The sequence below is a fragment of the Staurois parvus genome, unplaced genomic scaffold (assembly GCF_062004578.1).
Source record: "Staurois parvus isolate SC_StPar_1 unplaced genomic scaffold, SC_StPar_1.0 ptg000102l, whole genome shotgun sequence".
Taxonomy (NCBI): Eukaryota; Metazoa; Chordata; class Amphibia; order Anura; family Ranidae; genus Staurois; species Staurois parvus.
In genome coordinates, this window is record NW_028317898.1 from 177,636 (window position 1) to 199,132 (window position 21,497).

General features: G+C 43.0%; 1 protein-coding gene across 1 annotated transcript in view; it reads left to right on the forward strand.

The window, feature by feature from the left end:
- LOC149467710 (uncharacterized) overlaps nt 1–21,497 on the forward strand; it is a 249,499-nt gene that overhangs the window by 160,562 nt on the left and 67,440 nt on the right. The window contains exon 17 of the mRNA XM_089671215.1: nt 14,160–14,375. Coding sequence (XP_089527341.1) covers nt 14,160–14,375 — 216 coding nt within the window. The remainder of the gene's footprint in view (nt 1–14,159; nt 14,376–21,497) is intronic.

Below are 21,497 nucleotides of genomic sequence, written 5' to 3' on the forward strand. Positions count from 1 at the left end.
GATATTTATGGTGGAGCATACTGTAACATTTGTGGTGGAGCATGCATAATATTTAAGGTGGAGCATGCGTAATATTTATGGTGGAGCATACTGTAATATTTGTGGTGGAGCCAGGGGCGGACTGACCATTTGGAAACTCGGGCACTGCCCGAGGGCCCGGGGTCAGTAGGGGGCCCCATGAGATGCCCCTGGTACCTTTTTCATAGGCTTTTTTGAGTTTGGGCAAGAACACAGGGGCCCCATGATCCCCTATTGCCCAGGGGTCCCATGAGTTGTCAGTCCACCCCTGGGTGGAGCATACTGTACTCTGACCATCCCTTGTGACATGTCCGCAGTTTCTGACCGTCTCCTGTACTATGTCTGCAGTCTATGACCATCTCCTGTACTACTCCTGCAGTCTCTGACCCTTCCCTGTACTAACGGCAGTAACCTCTAGCAACCAATCAGTGAGAGGTAATGTGCTGTAACCTCTAGCAACCAATCACTTAATGTGGACCAGTTCTTTATGCTTATATTATTAAAGTTTTTTTTTAGGTAAGTCTATTTTTTTTTTTTAGGTATGATTTTTGGGCTGTTGGGGTGGAGAGCAAAATTATATGAGGGAGCCCAAATCTCAGACTATTTAACCACACCCCCTTTAAGCCCCGCTCAATATTTAGAATAATTTAAGCCACACCCACGTTGGGGTGCACCACCATATTGTAATCTTCAAGCCACACCCACAATTGATGCCCCACCCCTAGTGTACATATCACTCCGCCTACAATGGCTTTCTGGACATACATTTAAAAAAAGTGTCCCTAGAAAAAATTTTAAATGTTGGCAACTATGCTTTATGTTACTTTTTTATGTCCCAAATGTACACAACTGCAGTTTTTTTTTTACAGTTCTCATAGTCACAGTCCCTGTCCCATATAAAAGTTTACAATGTAGTATCTCTACCACATTCATACACCCACTGTAGGGCTAGTTTGGGTTAACATCAATTAACATAATGATACACACCCTACAGATTGTTTTCTGGTGGAAGTTGGGCTGCATATCAAGAATTCTTATCACTTATCCAGCAGGCTGCCCAAGTTACAGATACCCAGATATATGTAAGCTCATTAGTCAAGGTTCTCATGTTCACTGCTTCATGTACTTGCATACATTTCATGTCATTATTAAAGCTTTGTATACCCTTACACTGTCCAAACCAGAGGATGTTTCAGTCTATTGAAAATTGGAATTGTATTTAAAGGAAGCCTAGGAGAAATACAAAGAAAGGCTTCCTAAGATGACCCCCTGAAAATGTTAGTTTTTTTGTCTGCCATGCTGAGCCAATGGTATTGTGACTGAGCCACTTTACAAGTATACAGATACAGTACACAGAACAGCTCTTTTTAAATATTTGTACTGGGCCAGGGAGTCAGAAAGTAATGAAACTATTATATTAGCATGATAGCCAGGCACATCGCCTTTTTCAACAAGAGATCAGCAAAATCAGCCCTTCTTTTTAGCACTGATTTCCATGAACAATCCAAAGTTAGACCTGTCAGGACTCGTATGCTGTTCCAAAAAAGTTATTTTGTGTAAAAAAAAAGTGTCTATTTACACATACCAAGGATCAAGGACAATGGATCTGCACCCTCCCCCACTCATCCTCTAATATAAGAAGGATGATTCGTAACAATATGTGAAAGTTGAAGTACTGTAGCAGTGAACAGGTAGAACTGAGAGGGATGGCTCCAACTTTCCAAAAAACACTGCTTTTCACCATCATTGGTAAGTACAGCTGTTATATTTATATGTTGGAATTTCAGCAATGTTCACATAGATATGTGTAGCCAAACACAAAGGTGCAATTACACAGCCCATAGGTAGCTTAACAAATAACTTTGAAGCTAGCATACCGTATATTGAAGGGATATTAAATTGCCTGACTTCGAAACCCAATTGTTTAAATATTGATAGTGCCCATAAATATTGGACAGTAACCAAGTTGTTTAATGTGTAAACCCAAAATCTATTTTTCAGCATGTATGGTATCATTTCCCATTAGAAGACTTCAACACCCTAGACCTAGAGACTACGATTAAGCCCCAAAAAAAGACCAAACACGTCTGAGGAGTACAAGAAAAGTTTGTTACCATGAGATCCTGATAGTAAAAGCACTTCTTGTTGCTGGCTGACACTGCCACTGCCTCGCAATTAATAGCAGTGTTTGCAATCTGCCATGCAAGCTTCTTGCGTTGGCCATTTGCCAGCCTATCAGGTGTGTGCATGAAGGCAGTCCAAAAGCCACCCAAAGGAGCTTCCATGGCAGAATGCTAAACTGATAATTGCTAACATTAATTTAATGTTTTGGACAGAACAGTGAGAACTGATTCACACATGTGCGGTGCGGATTGCAGCTCAGGTTTCAAAGCTAAGTGATACAGTAGTTGTTCAGTTCGGGTTAACATCATGTTCAGGACAGGTTTAGATCAGGATTTTATCCTGATCACACATGTGGTTTAGAAACAGTTCCCATAGAAGTCAATAGACCATAATCAGCACCTAAACCAGACTGCACTGCTCAGAAAGGAAGGAAGCAATGTTATTTCATATGTCATGCGGATTGGATGCAGTTCAAAGCACATCCAATCTGCATATATGTGAACCGGCACTGACCGTCTGTCAGGTTTTTATTCCTGTCTGTCCTCGGGACAGCAAATGCGGGGAAATCTCTGCAACGTGGACATTACAATAAAAGTGCTTTTCTACATAGAGTGGGGAGAAGTTTGAAGCTTAAGAAAGCTCTTTCAGGTTTTAACTGCTGTCCATGTACCCATTGGGGAGATTTCCCCTCATTTGAGAAATATCCCCAATAAGAACACAAACAGCAATCACTCGACTCCTTTCATGGTAGATAAAATTTTGGCTCGAGAGGGACTGTGAATCTATGGACTTGTAGCAGGGTGTTACAGGGGCTTGTGTAACATGGTAACCTGTCACTCAAAGAATGTAGTTGTCCCTGCGGGAAACAATGCATAAGGCATACTACTAGAGAATTACATATTCACCTCAATGAGCACATTGCGAACATCAAGAAGGGTTTAGATGGCATAGTGTTTCACGACATTACGCCCTTTCTCATAATAAGAACCCTGAAGGGAATGCCTTTCTTGCCAGAGATAAATATATTCCCCATTGGAGCGGGGGTAACGCTAAGAGAGAGATATCCCATTCTGAGGTCAAGTGGATATATGACCTCAAGACCTATGCACCATTTGGCCTGAACATTGATTGGGACATTATTTGTTTTATTAATAATAATTAATCTTATTAATTTATATTTTGTCTGGATTTGCTGTAAAAATGGCCGGCTGTTCTTTTATAGGTTATTTGATTTATATATTACCTTACCAATTTCTTTTAATATGTAAAAAAATGTTTTTATCTATTTCCAACAAAAACCTTTTTGGAGGTGTAATTACACTGCTCACCCCTTGGGGGTATATCACTGCTTGATGGTCTTAATTTAAATTATATTGCTCACCTCTAGGGGATTGAGACGTTCAGTTTTTAGTTTTACATTGTCCTGATTATATTGTTTGCATTTATTTGTTTACCAGTAGGGGGCCGTGTAAACAATATTTCATATTGAGACTTCCGTATAATGGTTTCATTATACTGTTGGAGCGCTATTTGTATATGTATGTTTTTAATGGTTCGATTTGTCTATGGCTGTGTCATGGCAACCATACTGTTTAGCAAGTGTGACCAATCACAGCTGGTCCTCTCTCTGTGATCCTCCTATGAATGTGTGATGACGGTCGTACGTCCTTGATCCCTGATGATGTCACTTCTGATAAAACGCGTCAGTGGGAGCTAGGGCGCACACCACCACACATGCACGCACACCCATGGCCATTTTGGAAGTGGGAACACACGTATTTTGGCATTTTTCAGCGCTGTTTTGAATCCTCTTTCATGTAAGTGCAATACTTTGGTTTGAATAAACTTTGCTAAGGATTTACACTATGGAAAGTTTTTTGTTCTATGCACATACCTATTACATGCTTGACATCGATGATCCACGTGGAGTGGGTGAACGTTGTCTGACCTACGTTTGGTGGCTGTGGAGGAGGTTGGAGCAGTTTCCATTTGATCATATATTTGTGCCTTATTTGACCACACTATAACATGATGGTCAATTTTATCTGGTAAGCCTCCCTTGAGCACTGAGTGGGGTGACACGTGTTGCACTTGGATGTGTCTGATCATCATATTAATTGAAGATAAATGACTGCACTTAAGGATATTTTACACTGAATGGGGTGATATGTGCTACACTTGGACACACATGATCATCCTAGTGATTGAAGACATATGATTGTATTTAAGGACTTTTCACAGTGTCCTTTTGTACTTGAACTTATTTATTCACTTCACAATACCTCCTTATGACTTTGTTTTCTGACAAATTATGTTGGAGTAAAGCTGTTAAAATGCAACTTGAACCCAGATTGGTATTCTGTGCCTGTAACGGTCTAGAATGAAAAGTGAGTGAGACTGCTAATGCCCTCTGTGGAAAAGGAGTAATTGGTCTGTATAAGGGAGGGTACTGTGATGGAAAAAAGCGAATAATGGAAAAAAGTAATTTGTATGGAATTTGTTAATGATAGCAAAAAAAAACAGTAAACTAGAGCCCCTGCAGCCGGCAACAATAAACCCCCCTCCAGCGACAATAGACTCCCTGCAACAAAATAATGTCCCAGCAATAATAGATCAACCCCAGCAACAACAGCCCCCACAGAAGCAACAATAGATCTCCCAGCCACCAAAATCAATAGACCCTTCATCAGCCAGCACCAATAGACCCCTCTCTCAACAGTAGATGTCTCCCAGAAACAACAGTTCCCCCACTAGCAAAAACAGACTCCCCTAGCATCAATTGAACCTCCAGCACACATCAGCACCCCTTGCCATTACATTCAGTTTTGGACGTGCCAGATTTATGTTCCCCCATGTTCCCGTTGAAAAAAAGTCCTGCCTGGAGCTATTGAAATTGAGCTCTTTAGTCAGGGAGTTCCCCTTCTGATGTTAAAGTGTGTAATGTTGAGCTGTAGATATAACCTGGGTTACTGAGCCTCCTACAGTTGTGTCCAAAATTATTCAACCCCCAATGCTGTAAAGGGGTTTAGGGACTATAGTGTACATTTGGAATTGTATTCAGAATCAAATCCTACAAGGACGTTGTAACTACCCAAATGCAACTAAAATGACATCAATTGTTTATGTAATACAGTAGTAAATGGTTCTTATGTGGTTTCTTCATTGCCACAATTATTCAACCCCTTAAAGACTACCACTCTGAAGAACAGAGGTTCATACAGGTGCTTTCCATCAGGTATTGAAAACACCTGTGGATGTCACCGAGCAGCAATCAAGCATAATAAGCACCAATTAGGCAGCTTTAAAATGACTGTGATACTCAGCTCCTTCTAGACATTTACTGGTGTGGTTACAAACATGGTGAAGGCAAGAGAATGGTCCAGGAAGACAAGAGAAGAGGTGATTTCTCTTCACAGGAAGGGCAATGGCTATAAGAAGATTGCAAAGATGTTAAACATACCAAGAGACACCTTAGGAAGCATCATTCGCAAATTCAAGGCAAAGGGCACTGTTGAAACGCTACCTGGTCGTGGCAGAAAGAAGATGCTGACTTCGACTGCTGTGCGCTACCTGAAGCGTAGAGTGGAGAGAAGTCCCCGTGTGACTGCTGAGGAACTGAGAAAAGATTTGTCAGATGTGGGTACAGAAGTTTCAGCCCAGACAATAAGACGCACACTGCGTAATGAAGGCCTCCGTGCCAGAACTCCCAGGCGTACCCCCTTGCTGTCTCCAAAGAATAAGAAGAGTCGACTGCAGTATGCCAAAAGCCATGTGGACAAACCACAAAAGTTGTGGGATAGTGTTCTGTGGACTGATGAAACAAAATTAGAACTGTTTGGGCCCATGGATCAACGCTATGTTTGGAGGAGGAAGAACAAGGCCTATGATGAAAAGAACACCTTGCCTACTGTGAAGCATGGTGGAGGGTCAATCATGCTTTGGGGCTGTTTTGCTTCTGCAGGTACAGGGAAGCTTCAGCGTGTGCAAGGTACCATGAATTCTCTTCAGTACCAGGAGATATTGGATGGAAACGTGATGCAGTCCGTCACACACCTGAGGCTTGGGAGACGTTGGACCTTTCAACAGGACAATGATCCCAAGCATACCTCCAAGTCCACTAGAGCATGGTTGCAGAGGAAAGGCTGGAACATTTTGGAGTGGCCATCGCAGTCACCAGACTTAAATCCGATTGAGAACCTCTGGTGGGACTTAAAGAAAGCAGTTGCAGTGCGCAAGCCTAAGAATGTGACTGAACTGGAGGCCTTTGCCCATGAAGAATGGGCGAAGATACCCGTAGATCGCTGCAAGACACTTGTGTCAAGCTATGCTTCACGTTTAAAAGCTGTTATAACTGTAAAAGGATGCTGTACTAAGTACTAAGATTGAATGTCACTTGGGGGTTGAATAAAACTGATAATGCTGTGAGCACAGAAAAGACATTTGTGGTTATTTCATTATAACTGTTATGTTATATTTGTCTGACCTACAAGTGCCTCTTTAATGTAAATGTAAGCAAGATGACTGAATGATCAAAAGCAATGTCAAACTGGCCAAAACACTCAATTTCAGTGGGGGTTGAATAATTTTGGCCACAACTGTATATGTACATATTATAGAAATCCCTTGAAGGATTATGAGGCCTGGAAGGAGAAGTTGCATTTCTGATGTATTCCAGGCACTGGGGAAAGGCTGAATTTAACAATCTGCTACTCATGGAGTATAGATTACCCTACACACTGATCTGAGTTTTGTATTTGTCGGTTTCATGTACTTTTCTTTGCATGTGATAGGGGTTCACAAAACTGATAAATCAATTTTTATACCAGTTCTCAGCCAAAATCTTTTTGTTTGGGCAGGTTTGATTCCCAATCTACATTGGGATTAAATCTATAATAGATACAATCTATTATAGAGAGAGAATACAAATTACAATAACTGAATACTGTATATACTCCCAGCTGTGCGAATTTATGAAAAATAACTGGTAATTTTCATAGAGATTGCTGGTCCAATTAAAAGTTGATATACAGCATAGTAAATTGAGTCTCTCCTTTAATCCATTCAGTCATGCAGATATAGCTTTTTGCAAACAGCCATCAAATTTCCATTTCTTTAATTTAAACTTTTTGTGTGTGAGTAGCTGAATAAATAAGGCATTTTATAACCACTTGCAGAAGTGCATACCACTATGGGCTGGTTCACATGACCTACGGTGCTGCAAAGCATACATTATCATGCACTGAGTTAATTCATTCAAAATTAATTTTGTAGAGCCGGGGTTCCAAACTTTTCAGTATGACGGCCACATCATATATTTTACAAGTATTTGAAAGCAGTGAAAAAATGTGTTTTTCCTAAATGAACAAATCAAAAGTTTCTTTCTTTGGACTCCCCGTCAGAGTCCCCCTTGCATCTGGGTCCCAGTCAGAGTCCTCTCTTACATCAGAGGACCACGTAAAATCTTGCAGCGGGCCAGATTTGGTCCATGGGCCCCACTTTGGAGACCACTGGTTCATTTTGTAAACATTGCAGCCCAACAGAATGTGACCCCATGCAAAGAAATGAAGGGTGCTGCTTCAGGCTCTAATAGTTCCTTATATGCTTACAACTGCTGGGAGTGCAACCAGGGAAAGAGCATGTCTCAGCTCCATAGAAGTCAATGAGGAAGGAAAAGAAGTTCCCTCATGTGAAGAGTAGAAGCAGCCTCAGCCTAGACTCCATCCAGTCCACACCCCTGACATGTTTCACCCCACCCCATCGACAGGTAGGGTTGCCACCTCATCCCTTTAAACCGAACACATTACACAGGTTCTGAGGCTAATTTATTACAGATAAGGCACTAAATAAATGTAATTACCACCTTAATAAGCCACAGAACCTGTGTAATCAATATGTATTTAGTTTTAATGGGATGTGGTGGCAACCCTATCCACGGAGTCTAGTCATGAGAATGTCTAAGCCCCTCAAAGCACATCATTGCAGTACAGGTGCATTCTGGTGCTGCTATTAAACATGAATGACACTGCAAAGCACCATCATGTATACAGTATACTGTGTTACTGCACATTATTGTAACATGCTGGTGTGAATGACCTCTAAATCTTTACTAATAATTTCCTATGAGAGCTCATATGGAATAAGGTCAGTTAAAGTGCCTCTGCAGATTTCCTATTTCAATATGTTGTGTGTTTTATTTTCATTTTGTACATATGTTTCTGAAAACTTTATGAAGGCATGTGCTGTATAAAGCTTTTTAATTTACAGGTGCTAGAACTGAAGGCATTAAATGCACTAGGTAAAAGAAGCAGTATAATATTTAATCAGTTGTAAAAAAACAATGCTGTTATCTTTTGTGACCAAAGTAACACCACGTTGCTTTAATTTTTGACACTTATACTTCTACATATTTTATAATCATTATTTTCCATTTCTGTCTAGGCTTGAGTTTTGCAGCACCAAGTGCAAGACAAGTTCGATGGTGTGTTATATCAGATCTTGAGCAGAAGAAGTGCAATGATCTAGTGGGATCCTGCAATGTCCCTGACATTACCCTTGTTTGTGTGCATAAATCCTCCACTGAGGACTGTATGACAGCTATAAAGGTAATCATTGTTGCTGATTTATACAGTCACATCACAACACTGTACATTGAGGACATTCATGGAGCTATAACTACAATATTATACTAAGTATTTATACATGAAACAGTTTAAAAGGGTAGTGTGCAAAGATCAATATCCTATGTCAGTCAGTTAATTAGAAATCACTTATCTGACCATGGCAGATTAAATTCTACACTTTATATTCAGTATGATTATTGTTCTCTGAACTGCTGCTGTATAAACATGTGTATCCACTAGCCTCATCTGTTATACTGTATATACTGTCATATTATTGGAAAATTGGTACTTATACTGTACATGATCCAGATCTGGAGTTGTATATTTCACCAGCTTGGTATTTTCACCATTCTGCCATGTTACTGTCTTGGCCTCATTTGAGAATTTTCCCCTTACCTCCTTTACTGGTGATAGGGCTCTCTTTCTCTCTGTTAACAGAGCCCTGATTCCTTTCCAGTAATGACCATGCTAGTCAAGGGTCCCTCCTACTGGACATATGCAGAAAGGAAAAAATGTGTTTAGTTTTGTTTTAGATAAAACAAGAATGCAGAGATTCAGAAGGGAGCTCAAAAGCACCACATCCCAGTAAACATGAAAATTTCGCATCTATACCCTATCGCATCTATACTATCGGTACAGTTTGTTGGTGCAAACCACATGCCAAGTGTTTTGCATATTTCAGTGTTCCATTCAAGCAGTCATATAATAGATGGTAAGTTGCCCTTCAGTAAGTTTGGAGACATTTGGTGTCAAGGTCCTACCCTTTCCCAGAGGTTATGCTGCTCCATGTGCTGGCATCCATCTTGGATTTCTGCAGAGCATGGTGGGAGTCTTTTATGCCTTCAGGCCTCTGCGGTCCATCCCCCAGAGGGGTGTGGTTGATCACATATAAGCCTGTTGTTCGCACGTGCTCTTTGCATTCGTGTCTTGTATGTTCGTGTTGAAACAGCTCTGTTTCTACTCTCGTGGCTCTCCTGGAAACTGACTCGTCTTTTGACTACACTATTCTCTGCGTTATCCATTTATCTGACCTCCCGTTGCTGAACCCGACTTGTGACCTGTTATTCTTGTCTACCATTCTGTACTGTCTGTCCCGTTGTTATCGACCCGGCCTGCCCGACTACGCTATTGTCTTATCTGGTTCCTATCAGCTACACGCCATTGGCGGCAGCCATTACCGTAGCTGGGGTGCCTCGGGGGCCGCGACCTGGTCCCTGGCTGTGTCAAGTCCATCCCCACCATCAGGGGCCCTGGTGAAGGGCAGCCTGGGACTTAGACTCCGCGCCCTGAGGGACTCCGGTCTGTGGGTGGTGGTTGTCATCAGTCAGTGCGTGACCCTGCCATTAGGCCTGCCTGTCCATTCCACAGCTCCTGCCCTGACATTTGGTACATTCAATATCTCCCGAAGAAGCTTCAATTAGGCGAAACATGTTGAGAATTATTATTCCGATTGTGTAAAACTGACCAAAACATCACTATCAAGTTTGGTTTACCCAGTTTGTTATTTAAATACGAGAATTTTTATTGATTGTAATAAACTTTATAATTTTTATCTTCAGTTTTTCTAATTTTTCATGGCACCTCTAAAGTCCTTTCTCCTCCCCTGTTTTCTCTTTCTTTGCATCCCCTTTTTCTTGATATTTTCATTTTAGATAGATTTGTTATGTTACTTATTTTGTTTTGTTGATTCATTTCAGAATTTATTTAGTTTCATTTTGGTTATTCATTTTCTAACAAATTCCTAATTTTCAGAACAATTTGAGTTTGGATCGGTCGAAAATGTATTCTGTGTGCAGAATAGCTGGTTACTAAGGCGTGCAACAACAACCTAGTCCTTAACAATGATGGGGTACTATGTACCCCATACTCATTCACATATGCACCCCCTGCAGACCCTCACAACCATCGGGCCAGAGTTGTGGGAAAGAGGCCCTTGTCCCCATCAACATGGGGATGAGGTGTTTTGCCCCCCTGCCCCCCTTCCAAAAAGCACCCCCCCCATGTTGAGGGCATGTGACCTGGTTTGCTTCTGGAAGGGGGTAGCTTGTTCATCCCCCCTCCTTTCCTGGCCTGCCAGGCTGCATGCTTGGATAAGGTAAGGTATGAATTTTGAGTCGACCCCATGCGTGGGGTTCCCCTTAAAATCAATGCAACACCTGAAGGGCCCTAAAGGGCTACTAACCCCTGCTTACACCCCCATTCATTGTCCTGGTATCATACAGATATAAAATTGAATGAACATCTCTCTAAAGAGGAAAACAACAACATTAAACCTTTCGCCTCACTTTCACGATAAGGGGCACCATCTGGTAGTTGTTGTTATTATAATGGTAAATAAACTACAAAAATTCACTGCCAGTAGAAAAATGATTAATTAACAAACTAATTTCAGGATGGACAAGCAGATGCCATGTTCTTAGATAGTGGAGATGTTTACAAAGCTTCAATGGATCTTTATAATCTGAAGCCAATTATTGCAGAACCGCACAGTTCCCAGAGAGGTAAGTCTGAAACCTACAATTCATGACATAAACCACATTAACATGGTGTCACAAAATATAGCTAAGTAGACTAAATAGAAAACAGCTAAAATAAAGAAAGATTTGTTGAGGTTATTTTCCTAAATGCATTTGTGTCTAGAACAGAACAATGTACAAATGAAGGACTCAAAACTCGGAAAGATAAGTTGCTCCCTACATCAGATAGCCAATACAGCCTTTAAGTGACATAAGAGAGTACACAAGCCTTCAACCCTATTAGCACAGCTACCACAGCTGCCAGATAAGATGGAGATTGCTGTAGGCATGAACTTGGGTTTGGCTCAAATCCATAAACTAGCTGTCATTGCTGGACCAATAAGCTGCTGGCACGAGATTCCCATGACATTGATTTAATATGGCCATGTGCCTATATTGAGTCAAAGAACTGTGGAAGTTCTTCCCCTCATGTGCAACCTCCTGGGACATGTGGAGAGGGAGTCTGTGGGACCTGTCTGTGTAGGGACCCCTCCCTCAGTGGGGAGCCGGCTGTGAAACAGCCTGAAGTCACAGCTCGCTTACCACAATCAACATGGTGGTGCCAGGGAACTGAGAACTGGCGAAGAGCCGTCTGGGTTGAAAACAGCTTTTTGTTAAAAGTCAGCAGCTACAGTATTTGTAGCTAGGAAAAGAGAGGAAGGCGCCTCTAAGTGCAGTATTGACAATGTATTTAGTAAACAATGGATGCATTGCACTTACAAGATAAATAGGTAAAAAGACTCATCATGTGGTGTAATAAGATCCAGGTGGGACATCCAGCCGTCCAGCAGCAAACTCTGTCTAACAAACGCACCATATATAATATACATTTTACAGTATTTGTTGCTGCTGACTGTTATTTTTATTTTTTAACAATGTCTGAAGTTGCTCTTTAAAATAGAACCAAACTCTCACAAAAGAATACTCGGTTTAATAAAGTAAAAACTGGATTACTTTTTATAGTAAAAGAAGATTAAGATTTTCACTACTTACCGTATTTGCCGGCGTATAAGACGACTTTTTACCCCTTGAAAATCTTCTCAAAAGTCGGGGGTCGTCTTATACGCCGGTATACGGCATACTGACACTTTTTAGGGGGGCGGCGCGGTGCCGCCGCCGCCCCCCCCTTCCAACGGACACTAAGTACAGGGGTGGGCAGGGGCTGTTTCTTACCTGGTTCCGGTCCCACAACGATCCGGTCCAGGAAGCGCAGCTGCTCCTTCAGTTTGGACACTGGATGTTCGCGCGGCTGCTCGGCTCCGCCTCCTCACCGGTGATTGGCCGCCAGAACTGTAGCTCAGGAAAGGCACACAGGCGGCCAATCACCGGCGAGGGGGCGGAGCCGAGGGCCCCCGCGAAAATCGAGTGCAGGACCAGCAGGTAAGTGGTCAGTGTAGAGGTGCTGCTGCAACCACATATGCTGGTTGCAGCAGCACCATACGAGAACAGGGTCAGCAAGTGTCAGTGGGAGGAATAGTGCCCCATCATTGGTGTCACTGATACCAATGATGGAGCACTATTCCTCCCACTGATACCAATGATGGAGCACTATTCCTCCCACTGATACCAATGATGGGGCACTATTCCTCCCACTGATACCAATCATGGGGAACTATTCCTGCCACTGATACCAATGATGGGGCACTATTCCCCCCACTGATACTAATGATGGGCCACTATTCCTGCCACTAATGCCAATGATGGGGCACTATTCCTGCCACTGATACCAATGATGGGGCACTATTCCCCCCACTGATACTAATGATGGGGCACTATTCCTGCCACTGATACCAATGATGGGGCACTATTCCCCCCACTGATACTAATGATGGGGCACTATTCCTGCCACTGATACCAATGATGGGGCACTATTCCCCCCACTGATACTAATGATGGGGCACTATTCCTGCCACTAATGCCAATGATGGGGCACTATTCCTGCCACTGATACCAATGATGGGGCACTATTCCTCCCACTGGTGTGCATTGGTAGAGGGGTAGTCTTATACGGCGAGTATAGCCCAAACACTACATTTTAGCAGGAAAAGTAGGGGGTCGTCTTATACGCCCAGTCGTCTTATACGCCGGCAAATACGGTAGCTCTTTTCCCTCTCAGACTTTGTACATCCTGTAGACTTTTTTCTCAAGAATATGTCACCCTGGGAAACGTAATGCTTTATTGTATGATTTAAAGTATAAAGTGTAAACCCTTACCCTGTAAAATAACCCATTCAGTGTAAAATAGAAATGAAAGGCCAAACATTTGTGTATAGATATGAAACATTATAATTCTATGTTTTCCTTTATTTTGTTTAAATGATCACATACCCTCTGTTTTCAGCTAAATAAAGAAATTAGAGAGCTGGGGGAGGAGAACCAGCAGTACACTGATCTTCCCAGTGAATGACTGTGCGTGGAGGGGCTGTCCATATCAGCAAAAGTCTGATCATTGGAGGAGAGCAGGCTGAGTTCCAGCACAGCTACAGTAGAAAACTGACTGCGCGTTGCTGTCATCCCTGGTGTGGTCAGTTTTAATAGGAAAGCATTAACACCAGGTATTTCATGCAAAGGAAGCAATACAAAGAGAACAGAATACATTTTCATGCAAGTACATGGTACAGCAGACACATATCAGAAATATGAAATTTTGGGTTGAAGTAGTCTATAATTTAAATATGTGCAAATGAAAAAGGATGAACCTTTTCGCATTACAGAGGCATGTGCAACATACTAGATATAAGTGGCTGGGTTTAGATACACCTCAATACATTTTCACAGCAGTAAAGCAGTGTCCTTTGTTACACTGCTACTGTTTCTGGACAATTAAACACGTATGAGTGTGTTCTCTGTAATCTCTGTTCTTTCCTGTCTATGTTCACAGACTTGCCAAAATGCTTGAAGGAACGTCAGGAAGCTCTGGGAGAAGACGAGAAAGTGATAGGTCGTTTTGTTCCTGATTGTGATGAAAAGGGCGATTACCAACCACAGCAGTGCCATGGCAGCACCGGGTACTGCTGGTGTGTTAATGCAATTGGAGAAGAGATTGCTGGAACAAAAACTCCACCTGGACAAACACCGGCTACATGTGAAAAACACGGTAAGTTTTACAGTTTTACAATTTCTCTGCATATTTGCAACATCATATTGATTGACTCTGGAGAGGTCTTTGGTGAGTTTGGCCTTAGAAAAGCTATATACTGCCTTGCAGGCAAGATCGGAGTTATACTTCCTTCTTCCCTAGGCCAAGTTTTTGTGCTGCCACCCTCCTACCTATGTGGTCTCTCTAACCTTAGGCTAGGTTTACAACTATGCAGGTTGCATTTGAGCCATTTCTGCATTGCGTTTTTGATGCGTTTTGCATTTTTTTCTTCTTTAATACTTCATATTGCAAGGCAGATTTAAAACACAAAACGTATCAAAAATGCATAAAAAACACAGCAAAAACACAATACATGCTTTTCTGCAGCATTTCCATTGAAGGCTATAGAACCAAAAACGCAACTTTTTGCATTAAAAAAAGTCCCTGACCATTTCCAAGAAACGCACTAGGTGAAAATGCACAGATGTGAACCTGCCCCATAGGAAATCATGTTAAATGGACTGTACTGCATTTCTGCAAAACGCAAAACACTGCAGAAAACGCTTATGTGTGAACCTAGGGTTAATGTTTGTTGAAAAACTGTTGTCCTGAGATGGACTTGCAAAAGATTTCTTTGAAAATAGAGGAATTTATGTGAGTGATTTCAATGGGTTGCCCTACATGTATCTCATGGGTAATTTTAGCTTGATGTGGGTTGCATGTTTTTTACTGTGCACTTTGCTGCAATTTCCACTTGTTTCAAATGTGTGTTTGCTTCTGTTTTTGGTGTGCCATTAATAGTTAATGACACCAAAAGCAAAACTAGTTAATTTTAGGTGTATAAAGGTGGCCATACACTATACAATCTGGCTGTACAATCTCTGTACTATCTCCGTTAGATTTACCAAAACTGTATATGAGGAGGAGACACCATCTACCCAATCACTCTGTATCCAGTCAGAATCAGCCTCGATACCTGCCAGCACCTGCGGTTAGCCCCTATGCTTACCCTCCCTTCTCCCCCAGCAAGTGCAGTGTCAGTAGGTCACTGTCACTTGATACATTGCACATAAAACTGCAGTGTTCGCAGAATCAGGCCTGATCTCTGTTAGCACCTAGTAAATTTTTTGTAGTGGTTCAAGCAGTCCCTGACAACCAGGTGCTCTTTATCTAGTGAGTCACACTAGGTACCTGTGACGGAGGAAAGGCAGGACAGAACACATAGAGTGGATGACAGACGCACAAAGCTTTATTGAGACAAACAGACGGCAGTCCTTCAATACGGGGGGTGGCAGAGAGGGTGGATTTGCCACTAAAGGGTAACGAGAGGCCCCACCCACTTATAGTCCACTAGGAGAGCCAAGGGGGTGTCCCTGTAACAGGGGTAGTCCGACACAGGAGGGGGGTGCCTGGGGTCACCACCGCAACAGTTCAGGTAACATAGGGGGGAAGCAGGTATTCACAGATCCAATAGGGTGCCTGGTCTCCCAGGGGTAGAAGCAGAACACAGGTACCTGTGGAGTCCGGATCAGGTGGGTGGCCTCTGGCTCTGGCAGACGGGCTGTGGTAGTCTCTCCCCCTTCTGTGGGGTCTTTCGCAATCACAGGCAAGCTTTCTCTGGCCGCCTCTTCCCTCCTGTGGGGTCTCTGTGAGGCTGGGTTAGGCTTGCAGAGTCTAGTCAGAAAGGTCACGCCGGAGCTTGAGATCCTTTGCTGACTGCACACCGGAATGAAAACGGATAGCCTGGCATCAGCCTCTAAAACTGCTGCAGGATGCTCCCCGGTTGCCTTGGCAACCGGGTAGGGGGAAGGAAATACTAGACCCCAGGGAGAATTAGGCTGGTGACAGGGACATCCTGGGGAACAGGGATGATGTCTGCATAGATGAAAAGCAAGTTGGGAGATGTGCGGAGAGCTCCCAGCCAGCTGGCCGGGAGGGGGCCCATAGTAATTTGATTAGGCCATTGAATTAGGCCATTTGGCCTAGTGACATAGGGGACAATTGGAACAATACAGAGCAGGACTCTGAGGGCATGTGATACAAGGCATTAATAAGGGGATTAATAATTGGCACGCTCCCATACCGTGACAGTACCTATAAATTTAGTGGCCAAAATGTCCAACGAAAGGTACTCTAGTGATGAGACCTACAGGATTCTGAGCATGTCAGGTGAGAGCGAAGTGGAAGACTCACTGTTACAATCAACCTCAAAATACAAACCTGTACACAGCAGCAGCACTCAGACAATGGAGAAGAGCTCCCTGCTAAAGTCAGGCAAACCCGACCCCGTTCCCAGGTTGCTGAGATGTTGCTTACAGTTTTACAATTTCTCTGCATATTTACAACATCATATTGATTGACTCTGGGGAGGTCTTTGGTGAGTTTGGGCTTTGAAAAGCTATATATTGCTTTGCAGGCAAGATCTGAATTAAACTTCCTTCTTCCCTAGGCCAAGTTCTTGTGCTGCCTCCCTCCTACCTATGTGGTCTCTCTAACCTTAGAATCACAAGATCAGAAGCCATATTAGGCATGCCAGTGCTGGGGTGGATAGATTAAGGCCTCATTCACACCACACGTGCAGAAAATCTGATGGAAAAAATGCACAGATTTCTCTTGCAGAGACACGAGTTTCCGTGAGTTTTCATACAAGTTTCAGTGAGTTTATAAACGTTGCAGATTCCTACACAGCAAAACATCTGCATGTGATACTAGTGTTCTGGTGTGAACAGGACACATAGTTACATAGTTAGTCTGGCTGAAAAAAGACAAAAGTCCATCCAGGTTAACCATAGAAAAAAAAAAGTTATAATCCTATACCCACAGTTGATTCAGTTGAAAAAATCCTTCCTGATCCCCCAAGAGGCAATCGGATATTCCCTGGATCAACTTTACCTATAAATGTTAGTATCCAGTTATATTCTGTGTATCTAAGAAATAATCCAGGCCTTTATTAAAGCAATCCACTGAGCTGGCCAGAACCAACTCTTGATGAAGTCTATTCCACATTTTCACAGCTCTCACTGTGAAGAAACCTTTCCGTGTTTGGAGATTAAATTACTTTTCTTCCAGACGTAAAGAGTGCCTCCTTGTCCTCTGTGTTGACCTCAAGGTGAATAACTCTACACTGAGTTCACTATATGAACCACTGATGTATTTATACATGTTGATCATATACCCCCTTAATCTCCTCTTCTGAAGAGAGAATAAATTCAGTTCCTTTAATCTTTCCTCATAGCTGAGCTCCTCCATGCCTCTTATCAGTTTAGTTTCCTTTCTCTGTACTTTCTCCAGTTCCCCAATGTTCTTTTTGTGAATTGTTGCCAAAAACTGAACTGCATATTCCAAATGAGGTCTTACTAATGATTTGTACAGGGGTAATATGATATCTCTCTCTCTGGAGTCTATACCTCTTTTAATACAACAGAGGATTTTGCTCGCTTTAGAAGCTGTAGCTTGGCATTGCATGTCATTATTAAGCTTGTGATCTACCAGAACCCCCAGATCCTTCTCCACCATTGATTTCCCCAGTTGTACCCCCCCCTAGTATGTATGATGCATGCATATTCTTAGCCCCCAAGTGCATAACCTTACATTTATCAACATTAAATCTCATTTGCCACATAGTTGTCCAATTAAACAGTGCATTGAGGTCAGCTTGTAAATTGGAGACATCCTGTAAGGACGTTATTCCACTGCACAGCTTGGTGTCATCTGCAAAGACTGAATTGGGATTTTTAATCTCAGACCCTATATTGTTTATAAATATATTAAAAAGTAAGGGTCCCAACACTGAACCTTGGGGTACACCACTGACAACCCTAGACCATTCAGAGTATGAATCATTAACCTCTACTCTCTGAATACGATCTTTTAGCCAGTTTTCTATCCATTTACATATGAATTTTTCCAAGCCCGTAGACTTTACCTTACAAATTAGCCATGTGTGGGGAACTGAGTCAAACAGTTTTGCAAAATCCAAGTATACCTGTAATGATCTCGGCGTCAGACCCCAGCCCTTTTCACCAAACTCGTGACCAAAGAACTAGCCAATCTAAAACCGCGCTGTCACGTGCATAACAATGCCACGCCCAGCTGCACCCTGCACACAGATTTTCCAGCTAATGGACCACAACTTGTGTGCCGGCAGCCTGGGAGCGATTGTTACTGGGTCAGGTTAATTACGCAATAAACCCTTCACACTGCCACCACCTCCTTTTTGTACAGAGAAAGAGGAAACTCGGCAATATCATCAATTACACTATGATATTTGCATAAGCGTTGGTATACCACTGTCACTGCAGGCAGAGATATACTGAAGTTTAAAACACACAGTAGCGCTCTTTAGAGGCAGGGGTTCTTTAGTTTGCATTTAAGAGCTTTAGAAACAGTTCAACACTTTCAGAAAGTAAGATTTATTACTAAAAGGTCAAAAGGGTGCAATAAAAATATTTACAAAAAAGATGTAGCCAATATATATATAAATATACAAAGAGCAATAACACAGCAAAGAGATAACAAAGGAATTTAGATAAAATACTTGCCAAAAGCCTTGGGGTAAGCAGTTTTCAAGTTCAGAGCAAAAGGGCCTTATCTCCCAAAGTTGGTTCCGATGTTAAAGGGGAGAGTCTTCAACTTAGCTCAACTCAGCTTAGCTTACCTTCAAGCATCACAGCCTTTATCTAGGAACTCAGCAGGGTGTCTCCCTGAAGCAGAGAACCAATCGCCTCATTTGGGCAGGTGTGGCAGGCAGAGACCCAAGCTATGACCAAAAATCCCTCCTAGCTTATATTATGGTTCATAACTTACCCTGGATACATATAACATTCTATCCACGAGTAGATTAATAAGCAGAATCTTCTGCTGAACGTCTACATATGAAATATGAGATACATGCTGGGATGGTTAAGGAGATATTATTTTCTGCTCTCCTGTTGATCTCAGCTAGGGGATGTAATATACCAAACAATTTATATTAAAGTGAGCTGTCCGAATATGTGCTCCATGTTTATGTAGTTATGTCCTATTTAAAGGTATAAAATTATATGGAAAAGTGAGTTTTTAAATGTACGTCTGTTTTTACGACTACCTGAAATGTCTTTGAGGCTCCGTGAGGGCTTGGTTTTACGATCCCTTCCCCAGCAAGTGTCTCGCAGACATAGGAGCACCAGCTAGTGAGGTTTATAGCCATGACGCCCTCCCAATAAGCTTGCTGAGTGTGATCTCTGTCATCATCCAGACCACATGTCACTCAACAGAGAGAGAGGGGGGATATCTGATTTGGGAGAGAGAGATACAAAATGGAGGGGTTTGGAGCAAAATGGATGACCGCGTCCATCTCTATGTGCATGATTGCTACAATACCACGTCCACCGCCACCCCTCTGTCCAAGGTTTTGCTCACCGCTCATAAAAAGAAATCAGATTTGTTTGACAACTTCTGTCTTTTATGAATCCATGCTGTCTGTTGCTTAAAATATTTTTTTCCAGCAAGAACTCATCTATGTGGTCTGTTATTAAAATATCCAGTATTTTCCCAACTATAGAAGTTAGGGAATAATTGTTTTCTTTGTGCCCTTCCAGAATGTATGCAGAAAAATGCATGTCTATGCATACAGGTGTGAACAAGGCCTTTAGGCTACTTTCACACTAAGTTTTTCAAGTGTTTTTGAGTTAAAAAAAGCGCCTGAAAAGCTCAAGAAAACTGCTTCCCTATGTATGTGAATGTATATCTACCTATGTTTTCACAGTGAGGCGTTGCACGAGAGGTGTAAAAGCTCTTGCTTGCAGCATCTGTGGGGCATGTTTGGGGAGTTAAAAAAAAAGCCTCTTCCCATTGAAATCAATGGAAAACACCTGAAAAACGCCTCTGAGAAGCGTTTTTGATGCAGTTTTAAGTCACGTGTCCTTTAAAAAAAACGCGGCAAAAACGCCTATGCGCTTTTGAGCCGTTTTTGTGGTGGATCAGTGTGAAAGTAGCCTAAGAGCCAGTTTTTCTCCACTCTGTATCACTGTACCCTATTCTATTAGCAGCCTGGTTCTAGGTGAACAAGTCCAGTCAATAAAAAGTGTGTGGGTGCCTATGTGCCTCTGAAATCCGGCTCTGTCTGTAGGACTAGTGCAAATCAGGTTCTGAAATTAGTGCAGGTAAATGCAGGTTAAGTTGTATAGGCATTTGGTAAATATACAACAAAGTTCTCCCTCTAAAGCAGCGGTTCTCAACCTGGGGGTCGCGACCCCTTTGGGGGTCGAACGACCATTTCCCAGGGGTCGCCTAAGACCATCGGAAAACACATATTTCCGATGGTCTTAGGAACCGAGACACCGCTCCTCCGTCTCAGGCGATGTGTGGGCGGGATGATACGCTGCTCCTGTCACCTGGCCACACCTCCGGGATCGCTCAGCAGCTCCGCATCCTCGCCGCTGATTGGCCACCGGAACTGTAGCTCAGGAGAGGCACACAGGCGGCCAATCACCGGCGAGGAGGTGGAGCTTGGAGAGGAGGAGCCGAGCGGCAGCGCGCGTACATCAAAGAAGATCGAGGGAGCTGCCGGAGCGAGTGAAGAGCAGAGCGGCCAGAGAAGGAAGACAGCTGACAGGTAAGTGAGAGAGCGAGCCCAGGCTGGAGCAGGGGTCAGCAAGGTAAGTATCATTGGTGTCAGTGGGAGGAATAGTGCCCCATCATTTGTGTCACTAATACCAACGATGGGGCACTATTCCTCCCCCCACTGACACCAACGATGGGGCACTATTCCTCCCCCCACTGACACCAACGATGGGGCACTATTCCTCCCCCCACTGACACCAACGATGTGGCACTATTCCTCCCCCCACTGACACCAACGATGGGGCACTATTCCTCCCCCCACTGACACCAACGATGGGGCACTATTCCTCCCCCCACTGACACCAACGATGGGGCACTATTCCTCCCCCCACTGACACCAACGATGGGGCACTATTCCTCCCCCCACTGACACCAACGATGGGGCACTATTCCTCCCCCCACTGACACCAACGATGGGGCACTATTCCTCCCCCCACTGACACCAACGATGGGGCACTATTTCCCCCCCCCTGACCCCAATGATGGGGCGTTATTCTCCCCTCCACCACACTGACATCAATGATGGGGCACTATTCC